The sequence below is a fragment of the Hylobates moloch genome, unplaced genomic scaffold, assembly GCF_009828535.3.
Source record: "Hylobates moloch isolate HMO894 unplaced genomic scaffold, HMol_V3 SCAFFOLD_2, whole genome shotgun sequence".
Lineage (NCBI taxonomy): Eukaryota > Metazoa > Chordata > Mammalia > Primates > Hylobatidae > Hylobates > Hylobates moloch.
Window position 1 is genome coordinate 149502782 of NW_026652277.1, and position 18463 is coordinate 149521244.

The 18463-nt window shown below is 37.0% G+C and overlaps 1 protein-coding gene across 1 annotated transcript in view; it reads left to right on the plus strand.

Moving 5' to 3' along the window:
* Positions 1–18463, plus strand: part of ENPP1 (ectonucleotide pyrophosphatase/phosphodiesterase 1) — an 81379-nt gene that overhangs the window by 36373 nt on the left and 26543 nt on the right. Inside the window, exons 2-10 of the mRNA XM_032159123.2 lie at positions 2988–3060; positions 5192–5308; positions 6339–6464; positions 7377–7437; positions 10131–10228; positions 12278–12357; positions 14026–14145; positions 15233–15342; positions 18166–18231. Of these exons, the coding sequence (XP_032015014.1) occupies positions 2988–3060; positions 5192–5308; positions 6339–6464; positions 7377–7437; positions 10131–10228; positions 12278–12357; positions 14026–14145; positions 15233–15342; positions 18166–18231 (851 nt within the window). The remainder of the gene's footprint in view (positions 1–2987; positions 3061–5191; positions 5309–6338; positions 6465–7376; positions 7438–10130; positions 10229–12277; positions 12358–14025; positions 14146–15232; positions 15343–18165; positions 18232–18463) is intronic.

The following is an 18463-nucleotide window of genomic DNA, read 5'->3' on the forward strand; positions in this document are numbered from 1 at the left end:
AAAGAATGAAGATATCCCAGAGGGAGTGACACTGCACAAAACTTCCTCTTGGAGACATTTCATAATGTTGAAGGTGCAAAGGTTATGTGAAAACATTGGAAACTGATCTAAACTTAGAAAGGACTATGGAATATGACAATTCTCCAAGGCATAGAAAATATTCTCACCTTGTATTGTGAGTTATGTGATAGATGAGAAGAAGGTAAGTACTGTTTGGGCTATTCTAGATAAGTTTACAGATAAATACAATTTCAATTCTTTATGTTTTTTTTTTTTTTTTTTTCCTTGAGACAGAGTCTCACTCTGTCGCCCAGGCTGGAGTGCAGTGGCACGGTCTTGGCTCACTGCAACCTCCACCTCAGCCTCCCAAGTAGCTGGGATTACAGGAGCCTACCACTGCCCTGGCTAATTTTTGTATTTTTGGTAGAGACGGGGTTTCACCATCTTGGCCAGGCTGGTCTTTAACTCTTGACCTCGTGATCCACCCACCTTGGCCTCCCAGAGTGCTGGGATTACAGGCATGAGCCACCGCACCTGGCCAATTCTTCCTGTTTTTAATGTTTTAAATTATAATACACTAAATATAGATGTTTTACTATGTTTTATTTTCTTATACATTTATAATTGACAGTAAAACAGTTTTTGTTGTTGTTTTGTTTTGGTTTTTTTTTTTTTGAGCATCTTGCTCTGTCACCCAGGCTGGAGTGCAGTGGTGCGATCTGTGCTCACTGCAACCTCCGCCTCCCGGGTTCAAGTGATTCTCCTGTCTCAGCGCCCCCGAGCAGCGGGGATTATAGGCGTGCACCACCATGCTGGGCTATTTTTTTGTATTTTTAGTAGAGATGGGGTTTCACCATGTTGACCAGGCTGGTCTCGAACTCCTGGCCTCAAGTGAACCCCCAACTCAGCCTCTCAAAGTGCTGGGATTACAGGCATGAGCCACCATGCCTGGCCGTTTGCGATGTTTTTGATAGATATTTTTAGAGATTATCTTTCCATACAGTTGTGTCAGTTTACACCACCATCAGAAGTTTAGGAGAGTCCATTACTATTCTTTTCTGATACCTTGTTCTGCTTATTTGCCCTTGTTGACTTACTTGTTCAAGCTGTTCCTCTGATACCTCCTTATTTTAATGAATATACACACACACACAAAGAAAAACACACGTTTTCGCATCCTTAAAGAAGGCTAACCTTTTGCTCTCTTTGCAAAAAATCTTCCTTTTCTTTATCCATTTTATTTTGAAGTAAGTAAGACCTGCTGCCTCACTTTCCTTACCATTCACTTCCTCTTAAGTCTTTGCAGTCTCTTGACAGTAGGCACCTTGAGAGCAGAGGTCATGTCTGTTTTATTACTGAATATCCAGTACGTAGTCAGTACTCGATACTCCTCATTTGAAGGAATGAATTCATAAAAGCCTCTACCAACCATCCACTTGGTCCTATTCACCCATTCCTCCTGTCTCTATTATCTCTTCACCTTAGCTTTCCAGAAATACTACACCATCTTTCCATACCTCCACCATTGTCCGTTCCCCTTTGCGTTTTCTTGGTTTTAGCTAAGATAGGCTGTTCATTATTCATCTGCCACCTTCCATGTGCCTGCCTTCCTGGAACCCTTCTTTATGCTGCCCTTTCTCCTAGAAGTTTGTTGTGTTCTGCCCTCTCTTCCCTTCCTCCAGTTCCACCTGGCAACATCATGCCATCATTTCCCCCCATTCAGAGACATGCCAAAGGCTTGCTCTAGGAAACTCTTTCTGATCTCCCTCTCCCTAACCACCCCAACCTTTCTCCTTCTTTAAACAACTGTGGAACTTTGCAGGCGGTTTGTAGGGCCTACCAAATACGGGCCACTGATGTGCTGTTTTTGACTTCTCCCCAAATAGAAACTCCTTGAGCTATCTCTTATTTTTTCCTTCAGTGTATGACAGTCTTTGCGCATCATTGGGACTTGATTAATATTTTATTGGAGTGCCCTGTAATCTGATATTCCAAGGAGCTTTCAAGGAAATTTTTTCCCACCAAAAAAAATTGAGGATTGTTTTGTGGGTTATTCTACTCCTTTGTCTTCTAACTCACAGAAGTTCTGTCATGATTCTTAGGGGTTGTAGGTTGTGTTAACTTATTTTAAAAATGTCAAAGACCAGAAGAGTGGAGAATGGGAAAGTGGCAAAGCGTTAGCACTGGAAAGATATTTAGAGATCACGTAGTCCAACCCTTAAATTTTATAGATGAATAAACTGGTATCTAGAAAGCTTGAGTGACCTGACTGAAATCGCAACTAGTTTGTGGTAACACTTGGTCTGGGAGGTTGTCAGCTATCCCTCTTCAGGGCTCATTCCCACAAGGTGCCACAGTACATGTGAGGATATTAGGTTTGGGTTTGTGTAGAACTGTTAAAATAGGCATTATAATATTCCATATATTTCCTTTAATGGATTAATACATAGGAAATCCAGACTCTAAATAGAGTTTTCTCTCTCTTTCCCTTAATAATTATAATTTTTATGACTAATTCATTTATACTAACTGGGAGAGTTTCTAATTACATTAACATTGGATGGTATAGAATGGTTGGTTGACATTTGAGTCAACTTATTGAAGTATAGAATACAGAAATGTATACAAATCACAAGTGTATAGTTGGAATTTTCAAAAAGTGAACATGTTACTTTTTTCCAGACTGGAAAAAAGAACAGCACCAACAAGTTTAGAAACATTTAAAGCAATAAAACATTTGGAGAAATAAAAGGATTTTGGAACTATATAAGGCCAGGCCTAGTGGCTCTTGCCTATAATCCCAGCACTTTGGGAGGCTGAGGCAGAAGGATCCCTTGATGTCAGGATTTCGAGGTTACAGTGAACTATGATCATGCCACTGTACCCTAGCCTGGGTAACAGAGTAAGACACTATCTCTAAAAATAAAAAATAAAATAAAATATTTTTTAAAAAAGAAACCATATAATTTTCTCTTTTCTCCCTACAGGTATTGTCAGTATGTGTGTTAACAACAATACTTGGTTGTATATTTGGGTTGAAACCAAGCTGTGCCAAAGAAGGTAATTAGTCGTGTGTGTGTGTGTGTGTGTGTGTGTATGTGTGTGCACAGCCTTATTAAGAATGTGACCGAGGTAAACATTATCTCCTATTCATATGGGTACTCCATAGATACTGTCAATTCAACGCTGGTTTGAGCCTTCTTCTTGAAGCTCTTGTGTTATATTAGTCATGTAAAGTTCTACTTACAAAACATGGCCGGGGGCTCTGATGCTGTTGTCCTGGAGCCCATGCTCCCTGACTGTCTCCAGGGACTCGGAGGGCATTCTTTACTGCTCTTTTCCCCTAAGGAGTTAGTTGCTGAAGCAGCCCTGTAGGTTGCTAGGTGACAGTTACCATCCCTGGGCAATCAGAAACTTGTCAGTATGTGCTCTTAAGGTTCTGAAATTGCAGACATTGGTTGTTTCAAAGCCATAGTGATATTTTTCAAACTTCTAGATATATTTTTTCTTTCCATCAATTGCAGAAATCTATCCAGCATTGACAAGATTACAATAAATGATTAAACTGGATCACAGTAAATCGTAGTGGTTATTATCTTGTCTTTGAGGTAGTTCCCCCCCATCCCCTCACAATAAAATCATTGATGGTCATTCTAGAGAATTCAGCTTTGAAAATTGAACAGGTTCTTCTGTTTGGTTATTCTGTGATTATAATATTAATTATTTAAAAAATTGTTAGTGATTATTAAGCTATCATGTACTGTTGAAAGGTAGTAATTTTATGTATTCAGTAAACTATTCAGAACACATGTATCTAAGTTTAACTGAAGTAAACAGTTACAGAGTTTAGTGTTTACCTATGTCATTTTTTAGCATGAAGTGATTCACTCCTGAGTTGACACATACAAATTGAAAAATAGCAATTTTAATCCAAGCCCAACATAGTATGCATCGTATTTTTAAAAATTATTAGGTACATATTAATGAGCTCCAAGTAATAGCTATTATTCTAATAGACTTCCCCGGCCCCCACTCCAGGTCAGGAAAGTTCGTATTTCTGACACTAGAAATTATTATTGTTACTTCATCTTCTTAAAATTGCCTGATTTCCCAGTATCAAATGAGAGGTAAATTCCATGGCAGTGTCTTTTTGGGTCAGAACACCATTAAAGTCAAGAACTAAGATTATTTCTTTTTTGTTGTTGTTGGATGTCCATTATTTTCCATGCAATCCTTTTTTTCTTTTTTTTCTCATTGTCCTAATTTTCTAGCCCTCCAATGAAACCTGGCTTATTCAAGGTATCTAGTAATGAACTTCAACAGTAAAATTGTTGTGTGTCATTAAAAGTACTTTTCTCCCATGTCTACCATTTATTCATTTAGCAAAAATATGCTAATCTCAACTATATGGCATGCACCTGGCTGGGTTTTAGGGATACAGTATGCTGGGCAAAGCCAGATGTGGTCCTGGTTTGCCGTCTAACTGGGATATTAACCAAATAACCTAGTTACAAGTGGAATTTAGCAATTGAGGGGAAGGACAAGGTTTTATATGAGCTTTAAAAAAATGGAAATGAGGCCTAGCTGGGGAGTTAGGAAAGCTTTTTGGGGGGAGCCAGGCTGGATCTAAAGGTGAAATGGGTGTTTCAGGTCAGGGAGGGAAGAGCTATGCCAGGAAGCATGTTCTGAACAAACCCACTACTTCTTTACACCAGGATTGAGAGTGAGGCAGGCTAAGTAATTTTTCCTTTCGAAAATATTCTTAATCACTTCTAAAAAATTTTTGTCCCACATTTTGAAATTTTAGGGAACTCCATGCCTGCTTAAGCCAACTTTTTCATAGCATGAAATATTCAGAACAAGCCTTTATTCTGACTTTTATTTTATCATACCATGATTATTTGAGTCTTGTCAGACCCAGTAAGGTTTGTAATAATAATAATAATAAAGTTATCTTTATTTCCTACATCAGGAGATAAAAATCACAAACCAGGTACATAAGGTTACTTTCTGTTTGTATCACTTTTTGTGTGTATTTGTGAAAAGATTTTTGAGTTACTTTATTACCCCATCTGTATTTTCTAAAGTGGTATTTGAACCTAGTGTACACCTAACTTAGTTGTATTTCTTGATGTTTACTTTGAATTATATAATGATTAGAAACATCTGACTTATTGTTCAATATTTTCAGTTAAAAGTTGCAAAGGTCGCTGTTTTGAGAGAACATTTGGGAACTGTCGCTGTGATGCTGCGTGTGTTGAGCTTGGAAACTGCTGTTTAGATTACCAGGAGACGTGTATAGAACCAGGTAAGGATGTGCAGGGAAAAATGGAGTTATGGTCATTAGGAAAAGATCAAGGAAAGCTCTGTGTCTTTCAGTTATGTGATGTACCTAATTCATTTGAATTTTTTTTAATTTAGCATACATATACATTTTGACATTAGCTTTTATATTTTCTTTCAACAGTTCCTTAAGAGAAACAAATTTACAGAATTTCTTTGTTAAACATTTTATGGATAGCAGAACTTTGTCTATTTTTAATGTATGCTGAAAGCCTTTGTAATCTAATTTGCATTCAAATTCTAAAAGCCTGCTTGAAATATAGAAATATTTTCATTATGGTTCTTTGACAGCAAGAGATCTTATATGTCCACCTATATTTTTAAAAATAAAACTATCAGAATATGAAAATTTTCTTAGATGTGGAATTCTCTGCATATGACATGGAATAATTTTTAAATGAGAGAGATTTATTTATTTTTCATTAGTGTTTATTTTTTAAAGACAGGGACTTGTTCTGTCACCCAGGCTGGAGAGCCGTTGCTCGACCATGGCTCATTGCAACCTTGAACTCCTGGGCTCAAGAGATCCTCCTGCCTCAGCCTCCCAAGTAGCTGGAACTACAGGCTCACACCATTGTGCCCAGCTAATTTTTAAAATGTTTGTAGAGACGAAGTCTCACTACATTGCCCAGGTTGATCTCAAACTCCTGGCCTCAAGCAATCCTCTCACCTTGGCCTGAGAGTCAGACTTAGATTAAATTTTAGCAGGTAGAAGAAGCCAAGTCTGCATATGAATTGCATAGTGGTAAGGTGCGTCCAAATTTGAAAATGACAAAATTCTGGAGTTTTAGTGAAATAATAATAATTGGTTCCTACATATTTTACCCCATTAGTTCAGAGTGGCCATGGTAGTGGCAGATTCTGTGAGTGATTAAGAGCTGTCAAATCATTCATTGTTGCTCATGGATCATACTCAGGAAGACAGCAATTCTGTGATCCCTTTGGACATGTTGAATTTGAGACATAAAACACATTTTGCTGATGTTTGTTTCTAGAACATATATGGACTTGCAACAAATTCAGGTGTGGTGAGAAAAGGTTGACCAGAAGCCTCTGTGCCTGTTCAGATGACTGCAAGGACCAGGGCGACTGCTGCATCAACTACAGTTCTGTGTGTCAAGGTCAGGTGCTCGTTGGGCTCTGCAGCAGCCTGGCATCTTCCAGCGTCTTAGCTGGGCTTTACATAGGTGTTATCTTTTATATTAGGAGTCATGGCTATTGGCCAACTATGTTAGCTGAAAAAAATAATTTTAAAACTTTTTATTAAAGAAACTTTTAAACATACACATAGGGAGAGAGAGTATGTAATGAACATTATACCCATCACCCAGCTTCATAATTATGATTATGTACATACGACCAATCATATTTTATCTATAACCACTCATTCCCCTGCCACCACCCTCTCATGTTATTTTGATAATAGCAGCACACTTGATGCTGTATTTGTGGAAAGATCCCTCTTACAGTCCTGGCTGACTTTTATGTCCCGGCTTCCCTCCTAGTAAATGGGGACACTGTCTGCTGTGCATTGAGAGAGTCGATGTGAAATTGTTTAGAAAGATTCGAGGGCATTTTGTAAGGCGATACTATTATGATGTCTTGTCCAGGTATTATTATTATTTTTTTTTCAAATTTCTTGACAGAACCTGACTCTATATGAGAGAGAACTAAGACACCAAAATACCAAGGATTTTGATGAGTGGATAGAAGGAGAGGGTTGTAAATTTTGGCTGAAAATATTAGGAATTTGAAAATGGAAAAGATACCTTCAAGTTCTCAGAAAAACAGTAGTATGTTTTAGTCTTACAATTATGCACCCATTTTTAATTCCTGATATCAACTAACTCTTATTTTGAAGCAGAATAATTCTCTTTATTGATTATACACCTCCAGAGTCATGTCCTGTGTTATCTATCAATCTGTTCACATACTTTGTTTTTGGAATCTGTCTTGATGTGTCTCACAAGCATCACAATTTTTATTACTGTTAAGTGTGTTCAATTCATTTTATTTTCTTGAAAATATTTTAGGTGAGAAAAGTTGGGTAGAAGAACCATGTGAGAGCATTAATGAGCCACAGTGCCCAGCAGGGTAAGATTATATTCTGAGGTATTAAGTTTTTCTTTTATAGAAGTACAGCATCATTTTTTTCTTTCCAAATTAAGATGATAAAAATAATGAAATCACTGGTTTATTAAACATTACAGGTTGAGTATCCTTTATCCAAAATGTTTGGTATGAGAACTGTTTTGGATTTTGGATTTTTTTGGTTTTTGGAATATTTGCATTATACCAGTTTGAGCATCTCAAATCTGAAAATCCCAAGTGCTCCAGTGAGCATTTCCTTTGAGCATCACGTCAGTACCTAAAACTTTTGGATTTTGAAGCATTTGAGATGTCAGATTTTCAGATTTGGGATGCCCAACCTGTATTTTTAGCCAGATCTTATGTTTGGCAATGGTGGAACAGAGATGATTATGGAGTTATCCCTATTCTGGAAGTTTATAGAAAAAAGAGAGGCCATGAATATTTAGTCTTTGCTATTGAAGAATGCTAGATAAAAATATTTGCATTTTCCTTTTCAGGAAGGAAGGATCTTTACTTTTATTTGGAGTTTTGAGAGCTGCTAAACTTGTAGAAAATTTGGCTTCTTTTTTTTTGTATTTTGGTCCATTTATACATTTTTGGGATAACAACCTGTTTGTGAGAGATGATACATTTTTTAAAATAATTCATATTTGGTTTTTATGTCCTTCAAATATTTTGTACAAGGTCTTCCATATATGACACCATCAAAAAGAGTATGTGTGGAATTTAAAGGGTGAAGATTTTATAACGGTGTTAGGTGTATTTATCTTTGTTCCATTTGAGGTCTACCATCTCATACATTTGAATTATTCATCTTCAGAAATGTATTTTTACCTCTTTAAAATGATAGTTTTCCCAGACTATTAAAATTTTTAAGTTGTATTTTAGGTCATTTTGTTCATGTATATAATTTTTGTTATATGTCTTCTTTTTTTTTCTTTTGGAAGGAAGAGTACTTTGATTTAAGTAAGCAGTAGCAACAGCAGCCAAAACTAAACCTCAACCAAATAATTTCAACAGAAGAGCCTTTTTTTAAGGAAAACTTTTCATGTACCCTAAACTGTCTTTTAAATCCAAGGAATACTGGGGATGTTAGACTTAGTGAATTGCAAATCTTTCTTTTTCTTCTAAATATTGCTTATAATTTTTCAGTTGTAATATTGAATCTTTTAGTGGAAAACATAACCCTTTCTTTACAAGAAGATCGTAACTTAGGACACTTATTATTACACTGGATAATTTACCAGTATGTTTACGTGATGCCCACTAACCTGCTTTTATGATTTCTGTTGATTGAATAAAACTAGTTTTATATGGACCGTTAACACTATATACACTGGTTCTACAGAGTCTCTCAATGGAGCTGTGTTACAGATAGTAGCTAGTGAAAACTGTGTAAAAATGTTCTCCTTGTGGGGTTGCTTTTGTGTTTGTGTATGAGGGTAAGGTGGGAGGAGGCAGAGTTAAAAAGGCAAGGTAAGGTATTTCCTGTCAAATTTTAAATTTACTGAGTAAACTTTCAGTGGGAAGTCTTCTCACAGTTATCCAGTGTTATACAAGTTCCCTACCACCTACCATGTGTCACTAGATGCTGCAAAATTTCTGAGCCGTGGCCGTTTTGGGGTAGCCACATGGCCATCATCCATAGCTATTCTCGTTTGTCAAGTATATTAGCATCCTCTGTGGTTTTTGGCCTCCTTTTTGAAATTTCCACACTACACGTTAACTCTTTGTATATGTGTGTATGTGTTGTTGAAACCTCATTGATCATTCCCAGCTTTGAATTATTTCTTTGTTGTTTATATATTTAAATATAGGATCTCTCAAACTTTTGTATTAAGTATTTATATCTTTTAAATATATTAAGCCTAAAAACTAAATACAGTATATAGGCTTGGTGGGTGGCTCACACCTGTAATCCTAACACTTTGGGAGGCCGAAGTGGGAAGATTGCTTGAGCCTAGGAGTTCGAGACCAGCCTGGGCAACATAGTGAGACCTCATCTCTACAAAAAAAAAAATAATAATAAATAAATTAGCCAGGCATGGTGGTATATGTTTGTAGTCCCAGCTACTTGGGAGAGTGAGGCAGAAGGATCATTTGAGCCCAGGAGGTTGAGGCTGCGATAGCACCACTGTACTGCAGCCTGAGCAACAGAGTGAGATCCTGTCTCAAAAATAAAATAAAAATAAAATAATAAAATAAATTAAATAATAAAATAGTGTGTAATATATATACTATATGAAGTACTATTTACTGTAGTAAGAGTCCATATCAGAAAGTGATGGTTCAGGAAAAATATTTATGGAAATACTATATGCTGTTGTTTTTTATTGTTTATTTTCCTGCAAATTGGGAAAACAATATTATATTTTAGTAGCAATTGGTTTAGCTTTTGGAACAGCAGAAACCATGAATGGTGTTTCTGTATGGTGGCTCAAAATGATATGAATGCTTAATATATACTATTTGATGATATATATGTATTATGAAATGATAGTTTGTATATAAATATAAATGAATGTAAAATATACTTTATAAGTATGCTTGCCGACTTTGTTAGTTAGTTTTCTTAAGATCACACAGACCTTAGTGGAAAATCTTCACTGGACCTGTGCCAAGAAGGGAGTACATCTTCATTGGATATGTCTTGTCTTTGCTTCTTTAAACATTTTTTTTTCTTTTTCATTACCCAGGTTTGAAACGCCTCCTACCCTCTTATTTTCTTTGGATGGATTCAGGGCAGAATATTTACACACTTGGGGTGGACTTCTTCCTGTTATTAGCAAACTAAGTGAGTAACTTCAGAGTTTACTGCTGGAATATCACGATTTCAGTGAGATCGACTAGGCAGGCAGTCTTTCTTGGAAAAGTACTGGCAGAACCTAACTGTTTCACTAAACTTTTTTATGGCAAAGTAGTTGAACCTGGTGTAAGGCACTTATCTTTAATAGTATGATTACTCTGAAGCTGCCCTTCAAAAAAATAAGTTAATACAGTTATCTTCGAATTTTAACCTTTGGCCATTTTTATATGTATTTATTCTTTCTCAGAATTTTGAATTCCTTGTGAAAAAGTCCCTTGTTTATTTATTTTACAAATATTATTATTATTATTTTTGAGACTGAGTCTCACTGTGTCGCCCAGGCTGGAGTGCAGTGGCGCGATCTTGGCTCACTGCAACCTCTGCCTCCCAGGTTCAAGTGATTCTCATGCCACAGCCTCCCAAGTAGCTGGGATTTCAAGCACATGACACCACGCCTGGCTAATTTTTGTGTTTTTAGTAGAGACAGGGTTTTGCCATGTTGCTCAGGCTGGTCTCTAACTCCTGGACTCAAGCAATCCACCCACCTTGGCCTCCCAAAGTGCTGGGATTACAGGCGTGAGCCACCACGCCTGGCCTTATTTTACAGATATTTTATTTCAGAAATAGAATTTCAAAAACTAAAGGTATTTCTGAGATATTACGAGTGCAGACATAGAATATTTGTCAGTTATTCTGTGTTATCCTTTGGATTGAATTGGACTCTTCCAATTTTTTTTTTTAAATCTCAATCAGGCCCTAATTAAGTGATTTTTCTATAAATTCCCCATAAAATAGTAGAATGGTGTTTTCTTAATATTGATGCCAAAGTTTTAAATCACATTAACAACCTTTAAGCAGCTACAGTGTAATACTGGACTAAAATAGAAGTAAGTAAATACAATTACTTTAGCTTTTTTCTGGAATTCTAAAATCTTACTTACCAGATTGGAGTATGTGAGGTGCTTTAAACATTAACATCACTCTTTGTAAATTCATATGTATACCATTATGCTTGTCTTATGAAGTGCCAAGATAATTTTGGGAGAGTTTGAAAAATTTTTAGTTTTTAATTTCTACATGGAAGAAGATAGTTTTGTTTTGTTTTAATATTTTGCATAAAAAGTCTTTAGCTTTGCACGGACAAAGCTGTGTTCTTCCTAGCAGGCCTGTGGCCTTTGAAGTTTAAATACAGCCCTTTGTTACCATTATCAGGAGAGCTTGTCTCCATGGTGCCAAATGTGGCATCATGAGTTTAGAGTTCAGAGGTGGAGGTACCTGTATATGAAGTTTAAAATAAATCATTAAACAATGAGCCCAAGCCCTAGCTTTGAATAATTAGGGAATGTAGCCTGTAATTCTGAACTAATGGAAGGCAGTAAGATATAGAGACACATGCCAATTTGAGGGACATTTTTAGGCAAATGGAGTATTGAATGCTGGAATCATTAGTTATGTGTTCCCTCCTCAATAGTAGAGGCAGGAGAAAAAGAATGAGGCACCAGAACTAGATCAGCAGGGCATCAGGAATAGTCGGACTTCTGCGCTTTCTTGGACTTGAAGCCACAAGATGCCTTTTGTCTTTAAAGCAGCTGAGTTTGTCCAAGGTTAGCTGGTTCTAGATCTATGGCCTGGGACCCTGTCTTCCCAGCTACTCCTTCACCCTTGTTTTAATTTATAGACTTAGTTCAGTTTTCTTATTCTACCTCTTATGATTTAGGTATTTGACCACTAAGTAGTATCAAAGAACTTACAAGCATTATTTTATTATAACTTGTTCATCTTGAATGAAGTAATGTTATGGGTAATTGGCTTAATTATTTTAATGTTTTTCTGACTAAGAGACAAATGAAGTCATCTTTAACATTGGATTTGTATCCACAGTGTTGCTTTATATTTCATCCTGAATTTTTATCTGATTAAAATCCCTCCTGGGCTAATTTTTTTTACCTGATTTAGACTGCTGTGGTACCACCGCTAAATGAGGTAAGCCAATTGTCAGATGTATTTAATAATAATGTTTATTTTTTTCCCTTCTAGAAAAATGTGGAACATATACTAAAAACATGAGACCGGTATATCCAACAAAAACTTTTCCCAATCACTACAGCATTGTCACCGTAAGCTCTGCATTTCAACTTCTATCTGTTTGCAGAAGTGAGATGGGATTGTAACATTTTTTGAGGGAATAGATTTAAGATAAAAGAAAAACAACTTATTTTCCAATATGTAGTTAAGTAAGGAAACCCAGGTTCTGATCTTTGCTCTGCCACGAACTAGCTGTGGCTTTGGAATGGTCACTTTACTGGCTGAATCTGCATTTTCCATTTTCTCATCTGTGAAAAGAGATGACTCAAGACCTCAAGAAACGATTTCCTGGTTTCCTTTCAGTGTTAATATTCTCTGATTCTTGTATCCTAGTTTTGAGGCTTACTTTATTTGAGCCAAAAAAACTCTCCCAAACTCCTGTGTTCACAACTTGTCTTTCTAATCATCTTGATGATGAATTTAAGCAAGCCACTTTGCCTGACTCCAAATAGGATTACAATCCTGTTTTTGTTTCAATGTTTCCAGATTTAATTTGAGTCAAATAAAACAGTAGAACTCACTAAGCTTTAGAATTGAAGCCAGACATTAGTATGTTAGCTTATATTGATCCCAGCTACTCTGGGACCTCGCCAAAAAAGGAATTTAGGAATTTGTTCTGCAGAAATGCTTTACTCAGCAATTTAAAAAGACAACAGCATTGTTTTCAAAATTTGAGAGGCTACCTTTTTTTTTTTTTTGAGATGGACTCTTGCGCTGTCGCCAGACTGGACTGCGGTGGTGCGATCTTGGCTCACTGCAACCTCCACCTCCTGGGTTCAAGTAATTCTCCTGCCTCAGCCTCCCAAGTAGCTGGGACTACAGGTGCACACCACCACACCCGGCTAATTTTTGTATTTTTAGTAGAGTCGGGGTTTTGTAGCCTGCACGGACCTAGGGGGACTGAACAAAGTGGTGGAGGGGGGTAATATGGGAATAAAAGACAAAGACAAAAGAGTGTATTTGGAAGAAGGGGTCAGGGGGTACCTTGCCTCTAGTGGACAAGGGCCCTGAGCTTTACACAGCCCTCCATATTTATTAGGCAAAAGAGATAGCGAGTAGGGGGGCGGTGGTTGTCGGCTAATTGTCAGTTGGCCTTTTGGTTCACAGCAGGCTTGCGAGACTACATTCTTTGAACAATAGGCTAGATTTCTCAGTAGATAACTTCAAGGAGCCTGGCGCCAGAGAGTGAGGCCCTCAGCAGACCTTTTGGTGGCAGGGCAGTGTGAGTTTGCCCACATCCTGCATTCATGATAAACAGTTTGCTGTTTGATCATATAGCCTCTATGGAATGCTGAGTTGGTCACGTCCCACGGGCCTTCAGCTCCCTGCAGGGTTTCACCATGTTGGCAAATGGTCTCCATCTCTTGACCTCGTGATCCACCTGCCTCAGCCTCCCAAAGTGCTGAGATTATAAGTATGAGCCACCGGGCCCGGCCGAGGCTGCCTTTTTTATATAGATCTTTATCCTTAGTATTACTGACTTATTTTCTCCTATTACATAATTTAAATCACAAATACTACATAAAATTTTAAGGGGTTGTGTTTTGCCATTACCTGATTTTTTTGTTTTTCTTTCCTTAAACTTATTATAATTCCATGTAGCTTCAGTTATCGGTTTCTTTTTGATGATTTTTTTCTGTGAATTTATTTAACATTAAGTAAACACAACTTGCATATAATCTGTTTTTTATCTTTTTTAGGGATTGTATCCAGAATCTCATGGCATAATCGACAATAAAATGTATGATCCCAAAATGAATGCTTCCTTTTCACTAAAAAGTAAAGAGAAATTTAATCCTGAGTGGTATAAAGGAGAACCAGTGAGTTCTTTGTTTTTCTACTTAAAATAGTTTATGATTCTCATCTATTTCAATCAGAGTAAAATAACCAGATTCTCTAGAGCTTTTAATAACTGATTTCATTTAGTGTGTCTGTGGCCATTCTTTTGTAAATGGAGATGAATGCTGATAATCCTAAACATAACTTGTATAATTGCATAAAAGGAGAGTAGTTTATTTCAGAGGTGGATTTGGGTTGTGCCGGGCAATTTTTCTTTTCTGATCAATTCTTATTCTACCAGTAGCATATAGCAGTAGTATGGTGGTAATAGCTTTGATCTACACAAAACTACGTTGTTTTTGAAAGTCTTGGTTTTATTTACATGTGCTAATTTGGGAGGTTCTTTCCAATTGTAATCTCCAATTTACTTTCCAAGCTGTGTTCTCCTTTTTACTTTTTAAAATTCTCCAGTTCTTCAATTTACTTTTTAAAATTGCCACAATTTAAAAAAAATTTTAAAAAATTGCCACAATAATTATATAAGGTCTATTTAAATAATCATGATATTCCTCTTAGAAGGGCAAAGAGCATAATAGTTTGCAGGTTATGAATTCAAATTTTAGCTCTGACATTTAAAGCTGTGTGACTTTGGACAAATCATTCTGTTTCTGCCTCCGTTTTATCATATCTCTACTGTAGATAATATTGTTTGCTACTTTGTAGGATTATTGTGAGGATTATGTGAATTAATAATGTAGCATGCTTGTAGGAATACTATTGAGAACCATGATTGGCAATAATAAGTGCTTAATAAATGTTAGTTACATACACAGATATCTCAGCAAGTTAAAGACATGTATATTTGTGAATTTTTTTTTTCTTTTAAGAGAAAACTGTTAATTAGGGGAATAGCTCCAAAAGCTGCAGGAGTTAATCTCTGACTATTCAATATCTTGTTGCTGCTTAAGAGTCATATTACATGAGTATTGTGATCTAAGTGCTGAAGCTTGTTGACTTTAAAAACATTCTAGCACTAGAGAGGAATGCATTGGTGTTGCATGAATACATACTTTCCTAAGAGATGAATGTTTGCATGATTTCTTAATTTTCCTTCATTATCTGCTTCAGATTTGGGTCACAGCTAAGTATCAAGGCCTCAAGTCTGGCACATTTTTCTGGCCAGGATCAGATGTGGAAATTAACGGAATTTTCCCAGACATCTATAAAATGTATAATGGGTATGTGAGATGAATTTTTTCTAGGATCTGTAACATGGAACAGCTTATTCTTATGTAATCTCCTTTTTATCGAATCCTAAGCTTTAGCATTTGAGTGATATGTTGGCTGAAAAATGAGAACTGAAGAACTCTTTCTCAAAGAGTTTAGATAGATGGTAAATGGACAGTAAAACTAGACAAGTGGGCCGGCCGCGGTGGCTCACGCCTATAATCCCAGCACTTTGGGAGGCTGAGGCGAGTGAGTCACCTGAGGTCAGGAGTTTGAGACCAGCCTGACCAAAGTGGTAAAACCCTGTCTCTACTAAAAATACAAAAATTAGCCAGGCGTGGTGGCGGGCACCTCTAATCCCAGCTACTCACAAGGCTGAGGCAGGAGAATCGCTTAAACCTGTGAGGCGGAGGTTGCAGTGAGCCGAGATCACGTCATTGCACTCCAGCCTGGGCGACAAGAGCGAAACTCCCTATCAAAACAAAAACAAAAACAAAAAAAACAACAAACAAAAAAAGACTCGACAAGTGTTTTCTAGAGCATTTCTAGAAACACTGATAATGTGTTTAGTTCAGATCTTCGGGCAGGCATGAAAAATGAGGTCATGGTGAAGGTAGAGATCTGGGAGTGGGGGGGTACTGCACATCTTAACTCTAGAAAGAAAAAGAACTGTTAACTGTCCCACAGGTTCACCTTGCACACTTCCTAGACAGATTGGGTTTATCAAGACAGGAGAATTGCAATGGAGAAATTGTAATTCATGCAGAGCCAGCTGTGTGGGAGACCGGAGTTTTATTATTACTCAAATCAGTCTCCCCGAGCATTTTGGGATCCAAGTTTTTAAGGATAATTTGGCAGATGGAGTTTGGGAAGTGGGGAATGCTGATGCATTGGGTTGGGGATGGAATCATAGGGGGTCAAGTGAGTTTTTCTTGCTATCTCCTGTTCCTGGGATTGCAAAACTGGTTGAGCCAGATGACCAGGCTGGGTGGTGTCAGCTGATATATGCAGTGCAGGGCAGGGTCTGCTAAATATCTCAAGCACTTATCTGAGATTTTACACTAGTGATGTTATTCCCAGGAGCAATTTGGGAGGTTCAGACTCTTACAGCTGGAGGCTGCATGGCCCCTAAACTGTAATTTCTGATCTTGTAGCTAATTTGTTAGTCCTACAAAGGTAGACCAGTCCTCAGGCAAGAAGTGTTTGTTTTTTTTTTTCCCTGTGGTTTTTTTTTTTTTGGGCGGGGCGGGGGAAGGGCTGTTACCAACTTTGTTCCGGAGTTAAACTATCAAGTAAATTCCTTCCCAAGGTTAGTTCAGCCTATGCCCAGGAATGAACAAGGACAGCTTAAAGGTTAGAAGCAAGAGGGAATTGGTTAGGTGTGATCTCTTTCACTGTCATAATTTCCTCAGTTACAATTTTTGCAAACATGGTTTCAGAACGAAGAGAAGGAAAAGATGAATGTATTAAAGAGGACACAGATAGGAATGATTCTCTGCTATTTAGTATCTATTGTGTTTGGAAATATTATTAAAAAGAAGATATTAATGGTACCTCTGGATTTCCATTTCTAAATTAGTAAATATGCTTTCTAATGTAAGAAACTGATTAGAATAACCTCTCTGTGATATTTGAAATCCATGATGCATTGAGAAAAAACAAAAACTTTTTGATGGAAGAACCTCTTTGGCCGATTTGAGCAAGATTACCGAAATAATTTTAGTTATTTTTAAATTATAAAATTTCTGTCACAAAATGAATACAACAATGCATTTAGAAGGGTGAACAGAAAATATCTTAAATCCCAGACACGAAATGCATAGCAATTTTCCTTGTGATCTTATGCTAGTTTGTGTTCTTTATGGTTTCCATGAGCACAATGCAATGCCTCTTCTCCACCTTCTTATTTGCTGCTGTTTTTATTCCATGGACAGTAATTAAGAGTTTATGGGCTGGGCGTGGTGGCTCACGCCTGTAATCCCAGCACTTTGGGAGGCCGAGGCAGGTGGATCACGAGGTCAGGAGATCACCTGGCTAACACGTGAAACCCCGTTTCTACTAAAATACAAAATAAATAAATAAATAAATAACCAGGCGTGGTGGTGCACACCTGTAGTCCCAGCTACTGGGGAGGCTGAGGCAGGGGAATTGCTTAAACCCAGGAGGCGGAGATTGCAGTGAACCGAGATCATGCCATTGCGCTCCAGCCTGGTGACAGAGTGAGACTCCGTCTCAAAAAATAAAAAAAAAGAGTTTGTGTACTAAGCATGGGGGATTCAAAGATTAATAGTATATGGTCTCTTGGCTTTTTAAGGTTTAGTAGAGTACACAACTAATTGTACTTGGGGTGGGGCAAGAACTCTGATTAGAGGTGTGTAAACAAAGCCTGTGTCCAGAGGAAGGCATATTCAATTCTGCTCAGGAAATACTGCATAGGGAACTGCTCTCTGCTCCTCAGGTGCCTGCTTCACAGCTGTGCTGAGTCATCAGTGAGTGAGTGCTTCATGATGTATGCTTTGCAAAGTATATTAACACATGAGTTATTCATGTGGTATGCAGTTACTGTTTTCAGGTCCATGAATATTATCCTCAAGTAGAGGATAGCAAGCCAAGTTTTCAATCCAATTGCAACTTTTATCTGTGTAAAACCTAACTTTCATTCCTTCATTGGGAAAGTAAATTTAAGTTTTCAAATAAAACCCTTGATTTCAAACACAATAGATGCGAAATAGCATTTAGTAGCTCTTAATGACATTTTCAATGAAAAAAAAAACTGTATTTTAAACCCAAACGATTGTCAGACATCTTTTGTTTTTGTTTGTTCTTAATTTTAGTTCAGTACCATTTGAAGAAAGGATTTTAGCTGTTCTTCAGTGGCTGCAGCTTCCTAAAGATGAAAGGTCTGTAGGCAATTAATTTCTATTATAAATACTTAATTTTGTAGAAATGATATATTATTTTAAAATAGACTACAACAAAACTTTGCTATTTGCTATGATGTTTTATATCGAAATAAATTCTTTAGTAAACGATCATATCACATTTTGAAGAATTTCAAAGCTGTAAATTATTTCTCAGTAGAACTGTTACCCCAGTGTTATAAAATTTAATCCTTATCAATTGATGAATTAT